The sequence below is a fragment of the Mesoplodon bidens genome (assembly GCF_964165515.1).
Source record: "Mesoplodon bidens genome assembly, chromosome: 11".
Taxonomy (NCBI): domain Eukaryota; kingdom Metazoa; phylum Chordata; class Mammalia; order Artiodactyla; family Ziphiidae; genus Mesoplodon; species Mesoplodon bidens.
The window spans coordinates 34,044,157-34,059,165 of record NC_138167.1 but is presented as its reverse complement, the minus strand read 5'-3'; the positions used below and the strand labels follow the sequence as shown (position 1 = coordinate 34,059,165).

Below are 15,009 nucleotides of genomic sequence, written 5' to 3'. Positions count from 1 at the left end.
AAAAAAAAAAAAAAAGACAGGTTGGTTGGTTGGAGAGGAAAGGATGAGATTGGAGAATAATGAAAGATAAGACTGGAGAAAAATAAGGAAAATTGTGGGGAGAGGGTTGGATGGAGCTTTGAACACTTCCTAGGCTAAGGACCTGGGTTTGATAAGCTAGGCTCTTACAAGGGACTCTGAGGCTTCTTCTCTCTGGGGTATAGGTGGGAACAGAAAGGTTCTGAAGTCTCTTAGGTAGCCTCACAATTTAAAAGGAGGCTGTTTCTTTCAGGCCAGTATCCCAGGTATTTGTCTGGATGTGCTGAGCTATAAAATCACTTAAATAACACAGAGTGCTCAACAGGTAATATTGAGACGAGTAGCAAAAGAGATCTGATCAGAGAAAGGTAGAATTTCATGGAAGAGGCAGGGTTGAGCTGGAAATGAAGCTAGCAGTGTATTTTATTTTATTTTTTGTTGGTGAAGGGGCTGCTGCTGATTGTTGCCTTTCTGGGTTTTCCAGAGGGTTCAAGGGCTCAAACATAACCATGTATAGATTACACCCACCCAGTCATGTGTCAAGGTGTGGAATTCTGGGGCTCTGGGCATTGATTTGAGAGTTGTGGTTTCACAAGGGCTCATCAGTGTGTCCCCGTCTGTTCCAGTGCAAATCAGCCCCCTCCACAGCCACTGAACTCTTGGCCTTTCTGCTGAGCCTGCCAGCAAAGATGTTAATTAGTGCCAACTATAACAGTAGACTTTCCCCCCTTCCTTGACCAAACGTGAATTGGCTGACCTAGATCACCCTCCTGAATCTCTTTTTGAATCCTTTACTTTGCTCTAAACTTGGGCCTCCCCGATTCTTGGTCCCACTGTGTACAGCCTTGTGCTTTCAGGGACATCTGAAATCCCTACTATTCAGCCTTTGTCATATTAATTTTCTAATTCCTTGCAAGGAAAGGCAGCTTCTTGAAGAGATGTCATTTTATGGCACAGCCCTGATAATTGGCTCAAAAAGGACATCTCAGAATGTGTTAAAACAGTGACCTTTTCTGTGGGTAGGTCAGGGCTCTGTTTTTGTTGAAGTGAGAAATAGAAAACCTTTATTTTCCTTTCTGCACTTGGGCCTCAGACTGATGAATCACCAAAGAGTTATCATACATCATTTGACATTATTAAATATTGTTTTTAATAGTATGAAATAACATACAGTGTACATAAAGTGACAGTGCAAAAAGCCAAATTGAAATAGTAAACAGTATACAATTATAACCTTGTAGAACTACTTCAGGAATTAAAAAAAAAAGATTAAAAGTGGAGCATACCAAAATATCAATAAGGCTTTAATTAGAGAGACTATGGCTTTTCATTTAATGGCTTATTTTTTACTTCTACTTGATATTAAATTCGTATTTAAGGATTATGTCTCCTCTTATAATAAAAATAAAATTTATTAGAAAAAAAATAACTCAGCATCAGACCTTTCTATCTCAAACCAGGGAATCAGAAATTTCAAGAAGGAGTCTCTAGTTGCTGAATGATATCCCAAAGTTTCTTTTCCTTCTCTGTAATTAATTCTGTCTGCAAAGAAGCTTGATAATCTCACACCTTCGTCGTTTTAAAAATAGTTTAAAAAATGAAGATTGTAAGGTCATCCTTCAGCAGCCAGGTGCCCAAAGTGTGAGGAGCACCTTCTGTCTGGGCAACACGAAATGCTGTCACGGGGGTGACATGGAAAGAGCACAGGAAGTCTGGGTTCGAGTCCAGGCCCCGCCTCCCACTCTCAGGCCACAGTTTTCTCACTTGTACATCAGAGCCAAGTGGAATAATCTCGAGTTGGACCTCTTCTTGCTTTCAAATTCTGTGCCATTTCACCTGCTTGTTTTTGTACTGTGTTCTATACTCACAAATCTAGGGCTTGTGGCTGGAGAATGACATGACACCACATTTTCTTAGATCTTGGCCAGGCTTTCCCCTAGTCAGCTTCTGAGTGAGGATGAGCTCAGATATGTTTGAGGAGGCACCTCCAGACACCTGCTCACCCTAGAGCAGGTTAGGGAGAGTTCTGACTTGCCTGTTTTCCAGAAACACCCCTCCCCAGTCTTTTCCCTGTCCTTCCCTCTTTCCAGCACCCACCCCAGTGATCTCATTGCTGCCCCTGTCTCTTGTCACTGCCTAAGGGTGTGGCCTTCGGGGTCTCCCAGGTCTCAGTACAAACGCCAGCTTTACTACTTTCCAGCAGTGTGATCGTGGGTAAATTACTCAATTCCTTGAGGCTCAGTCTCCTTATATGGGACTAGAACCACTGTACTTCTTCCCAGGGTTGTGAGGATGAAATAAGATTATCTCTGTGAAGCACAGCCCAGGGTTTGGCAGTGAGTTTAGTTCCTCCCACCTAATGGAGACTCAGGTATCTCATCTGATCTGTCCTTGGACCCCCGCACAGCACATTGTTAGACCTCTATTTGGGTGCAGCTCTAATTATTAGAACTTCCTCTTTGCTGCACCAAAATGTGACTCGCCCATTAGCCGTTATTTTGGCACCGGAATTATCTATATACAACTAAAGAGAAGAAGAGAGAAAATTCAGTTCCTTTCTGCCTTGTAATCAACAGTTTCTTGATCTTTTATGAATAGCTGAATCAAAAGATGTTTCTTTCAGTTAACTATAGTAAATCGAGAGAACACCGAACAGGGAAATAGGAGGGCTAGGCTTTAGTGTAAGCTATTTTGCATAGAATGAGTCATTTCAACCAGCTGGGCCTTATTTACCTCATCTGAAAAAGAGTGGTTATACTTTTAGCAGCGCTGACAAATCTGTTTCGTCTCACATTCCATCTTTGATTGGTTGGTAATGACTTCCCGTGTGCCTTGTTGAAAGGGAGTCTGGGGTGGGTGGCTCTGAACTCAGTTAGTGATGTCTGCCAAGAATGTGGGACGATGTTTCGGCAACATTTGGGCCACATACCTGCCTTATGCCCAGTGGTCTAAGGCTGCTTACGGTTTCAACTTCTCTTAATTTACAAACTGATTATATGATCAGATGTTTAGTTGGTATCTTCTATAGATTCAGCATTATGCTTCTGTAAACAGCAGAAGCTGGTCTCTGAGGGAGTGCCAAATCGAAGAGTGCAGGCTGTACAGTAGGAACTTGGAGAAAGGATGGCTGCTGGAATTCAGAGCAGTCGAGTGGAAACTCCACGGAGGAAGTGAATCAAGCTGCATAGAGGATTTGGATGATAATAAGTGGAAGGGAGTACTTTGCAGGTAAGGGGAGCAGCATAAAGAAGGCCCCCAGACAGCAGTAAGCCCAGTCTATCCTGACTGCACTGGTATTAGTACCTTCAGCGTGGCTGATAGGCTGCAGACGTGTTAGGGAGCTCAGTGAAAGCCAGGGGACTGAGTTTACACATCGTTTGGTCTTATCGTTGGTTTGACAGAGGAGAAAGCTGAGACTTACAGAGGTAGTAACCTGCCTCAGTCACATGTCTGTAGATGGGTTGAGGAGGTGGGTTCCACGCTTGTGTGGGTCCAACAGTCATGCTCTTATTAGGTAATTAAGCCTTTCTAGCCGGGACTCCTGGGAGCATGTCGGCTTCATCAGCAAAGGCAGGGAAATGGGACAGGAGAACATAATTAGTATGTGCAAATTTGGGAATGTTGACCTTGGACTCCTAGTGAAAATGGCAGCAGGCGGCCGACTTTGGGGGGGAGATTAGGCCTGGTGGTCTGCATTCGGAATCTTCGCCTTGTGCAAGCAGAGAGAGAGAATAAATGGTCTTCGAAGGAAGACACTGTCAAGGACACAGCTGCAGAACACCAAGGATGAAGCTGAGACCACATTTCAAAGGTATTGTCAAGAAGTCTGCTGGTTCAGTTACCCCCAAAATGTCTTAGTAATTTGAACTCTGCAAAGAGAATGTTATAAAAACAAAATCCATTTCCAGATGGTGGAATTTGAGGAGAAAAAGGATTGAAAGAAAAGAATCCTAAAGAGTTGAAGTCTCTGTTCTTGGCGAAAGACCCTCACATTTTTATTGGGGAAAACGAAGATGTTTTTGAATTACGGGATCACATAAAAGCATCTGAAGGCAGTAAACCTTCTTGTTATTTCCATCTTATTCCTTAGCGAGCTTAACTGTTTTCACATTTATGAATGATTTTAAATTGAAATGCATTTTATCCCTGGCATTTTTCATCCCAGACATTCATTCTTGTTAATGTTGCCAAAGTGAGGAGATAATCTTGGGGAACATTTCTAATGTTTCCTACAAGATCATGTTCTCTTATGGTATGGCCGTGTGTCTCCTGCCAAGTGAAACAGTCTTTCATACAAGGGAGGTGGTCTAGGAAAGAAAGGAAGGAAGAAGCCATCTGCTTAAAAATGAATTTTTTTAAAAATGGAAATTGATCAAATATATATGGCCGTAGTAAGTGCGTAGGGAATTTCCTTTGTGAGGGACTAGAAGGACTGAGTAGTTGGGAAGGAGGGTGCGTAGCCACAGATGGGCTCCCTCAGTGTGACTGCGTCACCCTTGCCCATGGACCCAAGCTCCTCCTGCCTTTACCCCCAAGACCTGACGTGTGTGGCGAGGCCACTGGGCTCCAGCTCAGCGTTTACCAGGAACCGAAAATGCAGGGAATGCACATGTTTGTTTGATTGATGGTTTAATTAACCAGTCTCCTCCCTGTCTGACATCACCCCCCTCCCCCGCCAAAAAAAACTACGTTTGTTTTTCAGAAACATTTTAGATATAGCAATTCTTTTTCCTCAGATTTTTCCTATTCTCCCCCTAGTGGCTGCCTTCTTCTAAAATATCCAAATATGTTCATTTTTTCTAAGGAATGCCAAAACAAATATTACGTAAATAAAAATTTTCCCTATTAATTTTATTTACCACTATTGTCTCTAAACCCCAATGTTCATTTATTTATATACAGGAATACATACATGCATGCACACATACATACCAAACAGTATGTATATTTTTCTCTCCGTGGTATCTGGGAATATTAGTTTAGTCAGGTTCTTCCAGAAGTTCTCTGGAACTATTTTGAAACACAACTGATGCCTTGAAACTGATTAACCCAAGGGTGTTCAGATCTCCAGGGTTATCCTGCAACCCTCTGTACCTTTGTTACCTCAAATTGGTGTGCTTGAACTTCTAGAGACACCTAACCAAGTTCTGTAGGATTTTAAGGTAAGGTGGTGGATATAGGATGGACAGTGGCCAGACTACATCCTTGAAAGCATGTTTTGAGGCTCTCCCTGTGCATCAGGCACTCTGCTTATGTTTTCTCATTTAGTCCTTGTAATAATCCTGTGAGGTAAGCATCATCAGATCTTTTTACCTACAAGGAAGTTGAGGCTTAGGGAAGTTGTGCTAGTTTGGTCAGAGACGAAATTTCACACTTAAAGGAGGAAAACCCCTTATTGTCTGGGCCTAGGACTCACAAGACACCAATAAAGCAAGAACAAGCCATAATACTGTCTCTGAGTGCTGCCTAGGTCAATGGGAAAGAAAGGGAAAGCTGTATAATCCAAGAGGGACATAACGGGTTCCAGCTTCACAGAAACTGCGAAGATACACTGCATGCTGAAGTGGGAGAGGGTGTGTATGCCTTTTTCCAGTAATCTGCAGGTTGTCGGAGAAACTGGGTCTTCCCTCATCTGGTGAGGGAAGGCAAGACATCTGGTGAGGGGTGTCTTAGTGTTGCAACAGCAGTGACACAGACAGCAAGCTGTCCTGGTGCCTCAGGCTGCCATGGAGAGCCAGTTGGGTGCTCTTTATCTCTGGGGCCAATTAAGTGAAGCCTAGACTTTTCCTGAGAGTTGCCAGGTATTCAGGGACTGGGCTACTGAGCACCAACAACTCCCCCTAAAGTCAAAATATAGATACAGATTTTTAAAAACCAGTCACGCGCTTACATGTCAAACATATTTGCACTTAAATTCAGATCCTGCGTTACAATCTAGGTGTATCATCTTGCTTTATATTTAAGGCCCAAGGGGTTCAGCTTTAAATGAGGAGACAACGTGAGCAAAAGGTACCCACAGAGAATTGTCCTAGAGACCCCTAGCAATAGAGAGATGAAGTAACATCCCCAGAATCAGAATACAAATTCACCACTTTGTGTGGGATTTTCCCCATCACCTTAATGTACCACTGCTAGTCCTTCTGCTAGAAGAGTTATCTAGAGAGGTGGTGGTCTCTCTGCTACAGTAAGTAGCCTTGTGGGAGAGAAGAGAAGAAATAGGTGGTAGAAGCGCTAAATTGAAGGCGTGGGCCATTGGATGTTTCTCATCTGTTTGTTGCATTCTGTTGTTACATGATTTCAGTTATTTTATGTTGTCTTTGTTCTGTTAGTCTGTTTTTACTCCTGTAGGGTGAATGCATTCAGTTGACCTGCAAGGTAGCTGAAGGCACCTTATGTTTGAACATTCTATTTGAGGTTGAAGGAGGGGAAAGAATTCAGGTACAATTGATTGTTGAAGGGCCTTTTTGCAGTTCCCACTTTCCTAAAAGAGAACATCCTTCTTCCTCAGCTACCATTAACCTTTATTTAGAACAGAGTAAATCACTGGACTCAAAATTTATGTTGTACACTAAAGTCTGCTGGTAAACAATTTGTCTTTACACTTTCATTATTCAAAGTGTAAATGCAGTGCCCTGGAACAATTTCACATTCTTATTGATGGCTTCTCACTGACCCAAAGTCCTCTGTGTAACCCAAAGTCCTTTATTGTGTAACGCTGTGGTTACTCAGCTCACCTCTGCCTAACTCTTACAGAAGCATGAGTCACTGTGTGTAACCAAGTCCTCTATGTAACCCAAAGTTCTTTATTGTGTAACGCTGTGTAATGCTGTGGTTACTCAGCTCACTTCTGCCTAACTCTTACAGAAGCATGAGTCACCAGTTGCTGAAAACTTCCCCAGTTTTACTGAGGATCAAATAAATGGATTAGATTATGAGTGATGGTGTTTCTTTTTTTTCCTTTTGTACTTAGAAAAGACCTATTCTTCAGGGATTCTGTTTCACCAGTTCAGCTTTTTGCATTCTCTTTTAAGTTATGGTTTTATACCATCTTTAAGGCTAGGGTGGAGGAAGAAGAGGATGAGATGTTTGACCTTGAAGATCTGGCATTCAGATCTTTGCTGTCCTCCTCTTATGCTGAAATAAAGCGGGGTTGGGGGGGCAGTGGTAGGGCAGGGGGGCAGAAGAGAGCCAGGCTGTCAGGGTGGCAGAAGCTTGGGTCCCGGTAATGAGAGTTAATGAAACTCTCTGCCCACCTCACCTCCTGGCACACCTGGCAAACTCCTGCATTAAATACCCGGGGGCTCTGAAATGATCAGGGCATCTCTGGAAGCCCCAGCCTTGATCTGAACAAGTGAAGTGTACACCTATGGAAGAAGTCATTAAGAACTAAATGTCTGTTCTTATCTAGAGCTGAGTTGAAGGTAGGATCTGGCTCTAATGTATTCCCCATATTCAGAGGTTCAGGATAGCTACCACTATTCTCCAACTGAGAAAACGGAAGAACAGGTAAGGAGTAACAGATGGTGCTGTGTGAGACCCCATCTGGCCTTAGAAACTGCCAGATATGAAATATCTGGGGAGAAAAGACCAGGCAAGGAGAATAATGAGGACTGTGCTTACTGATACAAGTCTAGAGAGCCAGGCCTTCTCTGACTTTCTCCTTGTAGGTACAAGGATCATGCAACAGGTGAAGGCCCTCAGCTTATGGACAAGGTGGGCTCTTTGGACCTTGAAACTCTCCTGCCACCTTTAGAGGAGGGAGAGTGAAATAAAGTTCAGAGCACATCTTTCTCTATCCTTAAAGGGCCCTGGGGAGTCCCATCATTTTGTCTGTTGTCAACTCAGTCCTAGACAAAGTCTGGACTAGAATTCTCAAGACATGAGCATCAAATCCTCTAAATAGAACTAGGACTCAATACTCTGAATCATAATAAGACCTGTGGTTCACACCTTAGAACTGGGGTCTGCCTGTGGGCCTACTTGTATAGGGACAGCAAGAATTTCTAGAACTTTCATAAGATCCAATATTTGTTCTAGACTAAGAATTTCTTCTTCTCATCCTATACCACTTTTACTACAAATATCCCATGTGGCCTTTTGGATGGGCAGGCCCACTGTTGGAAGCTTTGGTTTCAGGGGATGAAAAGCAAGCTCTAGATAGCCCTAAGTAAAGTGGAAAAGTAGATGACTTTCTCACGATCCACCCACCTCTTTTATCAATATCCATCTGCTGTCTTATGAGGGGTTGCTAATCTTCATCCCAGCTACCAGTATTGAGCATTACTGTATGCCAGGCTATTTATATGCCTCACATCAGTTCTGTGAGTTCTATTTTTTTCCTCATCTCACATGTGAGGAAAGATGACATTGAGGCTTACAGGGTGAGGTAACCCACCAGCAGTCACAGAGCCAGGAAGACGCAGAGCTGGGACTTGCTCCCAGGTGTGTGTCCTGTGAAAAGCTTATCATTTCCCATCCCTGCTAAGACCACCCTTCAAAGATAAAAGAAGCTGCTGCTTATTCTCAGCTAATATGTTAAGTGACTATTAAGGTTTTTATGTGCCAAGCAGCTAAAACTGACTCTGAGCACTTTGCCTTTGCCTCTGCAGATATTTATATTTTTAAAAAGACTCAAAGACAAAAAATCCATAGAGGTGGAACAACGGATTAGGGTTATTAGGAAGGCAGAGGCTACCAAAGTTTCCTCAAATGACTGCAGAGCAGTAGCTCTACGCTGAGCATTCCACAGCACAGCCCTGTGCACATCAGACACTTAATTATAATCTGATTAAAACTCAGTTAATGGGGCTTCCCAGGTGGTGCAGTGGTTGAGAATCCGCCTGCCGATGCAGGGGACATGGGTTCGTGCCCTGGTCTGGGAAGATCCCACATGTTGTGGAGTGGCTGGGCCCGTGAGCCGTGGCCGCTGAGCCTGCGTGTCCGGAGCCTGTGCTCCGCAGCGAGAGAGGCCACAACAGTGAGAAGCCCGCGTACTGAAAAGAAAAAAAAAAAAAAAAAAAACAGTTAATGTTCTCACTACATGCATGTAAGAAGAACACAAGGAAAGCTGCTTTGGTTAACTTCAGTTTCTCCTGTTGACAAAGCATCAGCTTTATCCACCAGCTCCATATATGTGCCTGTAAATTTGAAATGCCTACTGTTCCTAGGTCAGGTTTTTGTTTTAGGTTTTACACAACACTTGGATTTATACTTTAAGAAAAATGAGGAAATATCGTTTAAAAAGTTCATGGAAAATAACATATGGCTTTACTTGGAATTGATCAGCTATAATGGTGAGCTTGTCCTGTTTTCGAAATACCTTTGTGATGTTTTTGTCTTGTTTGCCCTTGATCACAATTTCAGTGCAAACATACTTCTGGATGATCGGTTTCAACCCAAACTAACTGATTTTGCCATGGCACACATCCGACCCCACCTAGAACCTCAGAGCTCTGTCATAAGCATGACCAGCAGCAGCAGTAAACGTTTGTGGTACATGCCAGAAGAGTATATCAGACAGGGCAAACTTTCTGTTAAAACAGATGTCTACAGCTTTGGAATTGTAAGTACCAACTACCAGTTAACAAAGTAGAAGAGTTTGTTGCCAAGAATACACTAAATCCCAAGAATTATTTTAAAGGCTTTAGCTTTTAGACCTATCGATTTTCTGTTACTCATTGTCTTATACATTAATTTTGTATAATCCATCAAGTAGTGAAATGTAAAGTCATTAATTAGAATGAACTGTATTCAGTATTGAGGTTAATAGTCATGACTAATTATGTGTATATATTTAATATTTGTAATATTTTAGTAATATTTATAATTTAGTAATTATTACTACATGTATAATATTTATATTATGTAGCTGACTTTCTATATGTTCCTTGTAGGTAATAATGGAAGTTCTGACAGGTTGTAAAGTGGTGTTAGATGAGCCAAAGCATATCCAGCTGGTAAGAATTGTCTTCATCTCTGTGCCTATTTCTTGGTCACTTTTCAGATAGATTCTGAGTTCTCAATGACGAGTTTGTCTCCTTTTTTTCCTAGAGGGATCTCCTTATAGAATTGCTGGAGAAGAGAGGCCTCGATTCATGTATCTCATTTCTAGATAAGAAAGTACATCCCTGTCCTCGGAATTTTTCCGCCAAGCTGTTCTCTTTGGCAGGCCAGTGTGCTGCAACACGGGCAAAATTAAGACCCTCAATGGATGAAGTGCGTATACCCATGGTTTTATTAAAAACTGAGTCCATGGAACCATGGAAAATCTAAATTGGATAAATTGTGTACCTATGTGAATATCAATGAGACAAATGCAGCTTCCAGCAGAGAATTCTCACCTAATAGATAGCTTTTCCAGATCAGAAGGTCACATCGTTTGGTACTCTGAAAGAGGGTATTACTGGGTGGGACCAGGGCAACCACAAAACATTTAATGAAAAGACATAAGTGACTAATTTGGAGAGAATATTTTTTTTTTTTTTTAATAAATTTATTATTTATTTATTTATTTATTTATTTATGGCTGTGTTGGGTCTTCGTTTCTGTGCGAGGGCTTTCTCTAGTTGCGGCGAGCGGGGGCCACTCTTCATCGCGGTGCACAGGCCTCTCACTGTCGTGGCCTCTCCTGTTGCGGAGCGCAGGCTCCAGATGCGCAGGCTCAGTAGTTGTGGCGCACGGGCTTAGTTGCTCCGCGGCATGTGGGATCTTCCCAGACCAGGGCTCGAACCCGTGTCCCCTGCATTGGCAGGCAGATTCTTAACCACTGCGCCACCAGGGAAGCCCCTGGAGAGAATATTTTATTCAACATTCATGAAGAGATCTGGTCCATTAAGAATGAAGCATACGGGAATTCCCTGGTGGTCCAGTGGTTAGGACTCAGCGCTTTCACTGCCAGGGCCTGGGTTCAAACCCTGGTTGGGGAACTAAGATTCCACATGCTGTGTGGTGCAGCCAAATTTTTTTTTAAATGCAGCATGTATTTCCCTTATTGATTTTTTACATCTACTCATCTGTCCATCAATTGAATCATCTAGACATTTATTTGTTTACAGTAAACAAATATTTAGTACCTGCTTTGCACGTGCCAGACTTTGGACTAGGTGCTGGTGATACAACAGTGATCAAGATACTGGATTGCTGCCCTTCAGCTCACAGTCCAAAGGGAGAGTCAGATCTATAAACATGAAGTTTCGGTACCAGAAGATAAGCATGATGATAGATGAGAATCACAGGCCAATATGGGAGCATAGAGTCAGAATACGTCCCAGCCTATGAAGTCAAGGAAGCTTCTTCTTTTTTTTTTTTAATAATGTTGTTACACGTTTTTGTTTTTTTTTTTTTTTTTTGCTGTGTTGGGTCTTCGTTTCTGTGTGAGGGCTTTCTCTAGTTGTGGCAAGTGGGGGCCACTCTTCATCGCAGCGTGCAGGCCTCTCACTATCGTGGCCTCTCTTGTTGCGGAGCACAGGCTCCAGATGCGCAGGCTCGGTAGTTGTGGCTCATAGGCCTAGTTGCTCCGCGGCATGTGGGATCCTCCCAGCCCAGGGCTCGAACCCGTGTCCCCTGCATTGGCAGGCAGATTCTCAACCACTGCGCCACCAGGGAAGCCCCAAGGAAGCTTCTTGATGGAGGTGATAGCTGAGCTATGATCTGAAGAACAGGTTGGATTTAGGTATTAAGGATGGAAGGACTTTCCAGGGAGAGAATCTATACCTGCAAAGGCTCAGAGGTGCAGTGGATTCCTTGGCACCAAGACTGCAGATAGTCTAGCACCATGGAAGTGGGATGGTGGAGAGCAAAAGCTGGACAGGTTTAAAATAATAGGAGGTTCCAGGTGATCAAGGGACATGAATTCCATTCTAGGAATTTGGATTCCATCCTAAGTCTGTTGTAGAGCCATGGAAGGGTTTTAAACAAGGAGTTGACATAATCAGAATATAAAGACCATTGGCCTGGGAGTCAGGAGAGCTGTGTTCTAGGCCTGACACCACCAGTAAGAACTGTGTGACCTGCAGTCTTGGGCCCGGAAAGGAGCTTTGCGATATATAGTGGAGGGAACATGAAATTGGGAGCCAGAAGACGTGGGGTCAGGCAACAGGTCTGCTCTTTACTGGCTAGTGATAGTGATTCCCTTTTCTGAGCCTCAGCCTTTTCTTCTATAAAGTGAGGGTATTAATGTTTGTGCAGGTTAAATGAGGTGATGTGTGTGAAAACACTTTGTAAATTATAAAGCTCTCTATATGTATTTTTTTAATTACATGTGTGTGTGAATGTATATTATTTTATATCAGGTTAATGGTTCTCAATTCAGCTGCATATCCAAATCAACTGCAAAGCTTTTAAAATACAGATCCCTGGGCCCCCATGTCCATATTTTTTGAATGACCATCTTTAGGTTGGGGCTAAGGGATCTGTATTTTAAGAAAGCTTCCCTAGGTAGTCTGGCATTTGAGAACTATAGATTGGGTTCACCATCCCCTGACCCTTTCCAATCCTCCACATATTAAGGCTGAAGTAAAAAATGATAAGAAATTCATCCAAGGTCACAAAGTAGTTGGTGGCAAATCTAGGCCTAAAGTCAGGTCTCTTGATAATCAATTTCTTTTCTACTTTGCTTCAAGTCAATTAATAACATGAAGGAGTTTAGCTAATCTTTAGTTCCTTCGCATTTCAAATTCTATAGTTGAACTTATTTCATGAAAATAAGAGAATATTCCTTAATAGGTAGACAGAAAAAAAAAGGTAAAAGGAGAGGTTATTCAGACTTCATTCAATGTGTGTTGGCTTCTTGGTTAATCAGGTCCTAACTGTTCTTGAAAGTACTCAAGCCAGCTTGTATTTTGCGGAAGATCCTCCCACATCCTTGAAGTCCTTCAGGAGTCCTTCTCCTCTGTTCTTCGATAACGTACCAAGTATTCCAGTGGAAGATGATGAAAACCAGAATAATCCATCGCTGCCTCATGATAAAGGTTGGAGAAAAGGGAGAACGACTCAGAAAACTCCCTTTGAATGCAGCCAGTCTGAGGTTACATTCCTGGGCTTTGACAGAAAGACAGGGAGTGGGAGGAACAACGAGGACAGTTGCAATGTGCCCAGTTCTCCTTGTGAAGAAAGTGGGTCTCCAAAGCATGCAGCTCCATCCCAGGACTTGAGGGCCTCTGGTGTGAATGTGAACCCTTCTGCGGAAGTTCCAGGGCATTCCTACAGGAGCATGCCAGTGGAGACTGGCTGTTCCTCTGAATTTTCCTGGAATGAATGTGAACAGTACAAAAAGGCATCAATTTCACCAGAGGATAAAGAAGAAAGCAAGTATTGCTGAGTCACCTGAGTACAGGTCTCATCTTGGGAAGACATTGCCTTTATCGGTAGTGCCAGGAGGATGATTGATGGTGAATTTGGGTAATGCAGATCAATGATCTGAACAATTTTATTCCATTCCTTCCAACTTGCAGAACAGAGTGGCTTAAAATTTTGTTTTAGCACGATCATTGCCTCATGATCAAACCTGGACTAAAGTAGAACCATTCAGAATTACTTAAGATCGTAGACTCTGACTTCAGACAAACAAAACAATCAAAACCTACCAAAATGGAGTGGATTCCAGTGTCTTCTCCATCAACATCCACGTGAATCCTCAGAGCCTCCAGTCTGCCAAGTACATTCAGTTCAGTTGGATTCCATTGTTTTCGTTTAGCTTGCTTGCGAAGGTCGTCAGAAACGTCTAACTTGTAAATGTTAATAAATACCGTACCTTTTTAAAGAATTGCCTTTTTGCTTATTTCAGTCAATTCTTAGTATATTTCTGTTCATCCCTGTCAAGTCTGCCTATCTGAACAGGAGCCATGACATGCCCAAGATCTGTATTTCTGTATTTAAACTCTTAAGATAGTTTATCTCATATAATATTGACTATTATTACAGGTTTTTTTTACATAGAGACTATTATATCCTGAGTAGAATGTATGAAATTTTAATCAAGCAATTTTTGTTCCAAGAAAATGGCTGGTCATAAAGGCCTAGGTCAGTTTTTTGTTTGATTCCAACTCTGTGCCTTTACTCCTGGTGTTTACTGGATCTCCCCCTTTTGAAATCCTACCCAATCTTTCAGGGCCCACCATAACTGCCATCCTCCAGGAAGCTTTCCTAATCTTTCCAGCCAATAGTACTCACTTTATCAGCATTTCCATAGCAATTTCTTTTTTTTTTTCAATTTTTAAAGATTTTTAATGGAAGTACAGTTGATTTACAGTGTTGTGTTAGTTTCTGGTGTACAGCAAAATGATTCAGTTAGACACATATATACATATTCTTTTTCATATTCTTTTCCATTATGGTTTATTACAGAAAATTGAATATAGCTCCCTGTGCTATTCAGTAGGACCTTGTTGTTTATTTTATTTATAGTAGTTCGTATCAGCTAATCCCAAACTCCTAATTGACCCCCCCCTTTCCCCTTTGATAACAATAAGTTTGTTTTCTGTGTCTGTGAATCTGTTTATGTTTTGTAAATAACTTCATTTGTATCATCTGTAGCAATTTCTTTGTGTTTCTGTTTTATGTTTGTCACTTTCTGAATTATATCCAAGTTGGCTGTGCTCTCATATCTCTCTTCCTAGATGGTAAACACCTGTATTAGTTTCCTACTGTTGCTATAACAAATTATCACAAACTTAGTGGCTTAAAACAACATAAATTAATTATTTTACAGTTCTAGAGGTCAGAAGTCCTTGGCATTCCTTCTGAAGGCTCTAGGGGAGAATTCGTTCCCTTGCCTTTTCTAGCTTCTAGACGCTGTATGCATTCTTTGGTTCATGGCTTCTTCCTCTATCCTCAAAGCCAGCAACATGACATCTTTAAATCTAGATCTCTCTCTTCCTCTCTCTCTGAACTCTTTTTCATGACCACTTCCTCTTTTTTTGGCCCTCCAAAGGATCCTTGTGATTGCATGGGGCCCGCTCAGATAATACAGGAAAATCTCTGCATCTTAAGATC

The 15,009-nt window shown here is 42.1% G+C and overlaps 1 protein-coding gene across 1 annotated transcript in view; it reads left to right on the top strand.

The window, feature by feature from the left end:
* Positions 1-13,762, top strand: part of IRAK3 (interleukin 1 receptor associated kinase 3) — a 47,151-nt gene extending 33,389 nt beyond the window's left edge. The window contains exons 9-12 of the mRNA XM_081249224.1: positions 9,382-9,580; positions 9,912-9,974; positions 10,069-10,233; positions 12,818-13,762. Coding sequence (XP_081105350.1) covers positions 9,382-9,580; positions 9,912-9,974; positions 10,069-10,233; positions 12,818-13,336 — 946 coding nt within the window. The 3' untranslated portion in view covers positions 13,337-13,762. The remainder of the gene's footprint in view (positions 1-9,381; positions 9,581-9,911; positions 9,975-10,068; positions 10,234-12,817) is intronic.
* Positions 13,763-15,009: the final 1,247 nt, after the last annotated feature.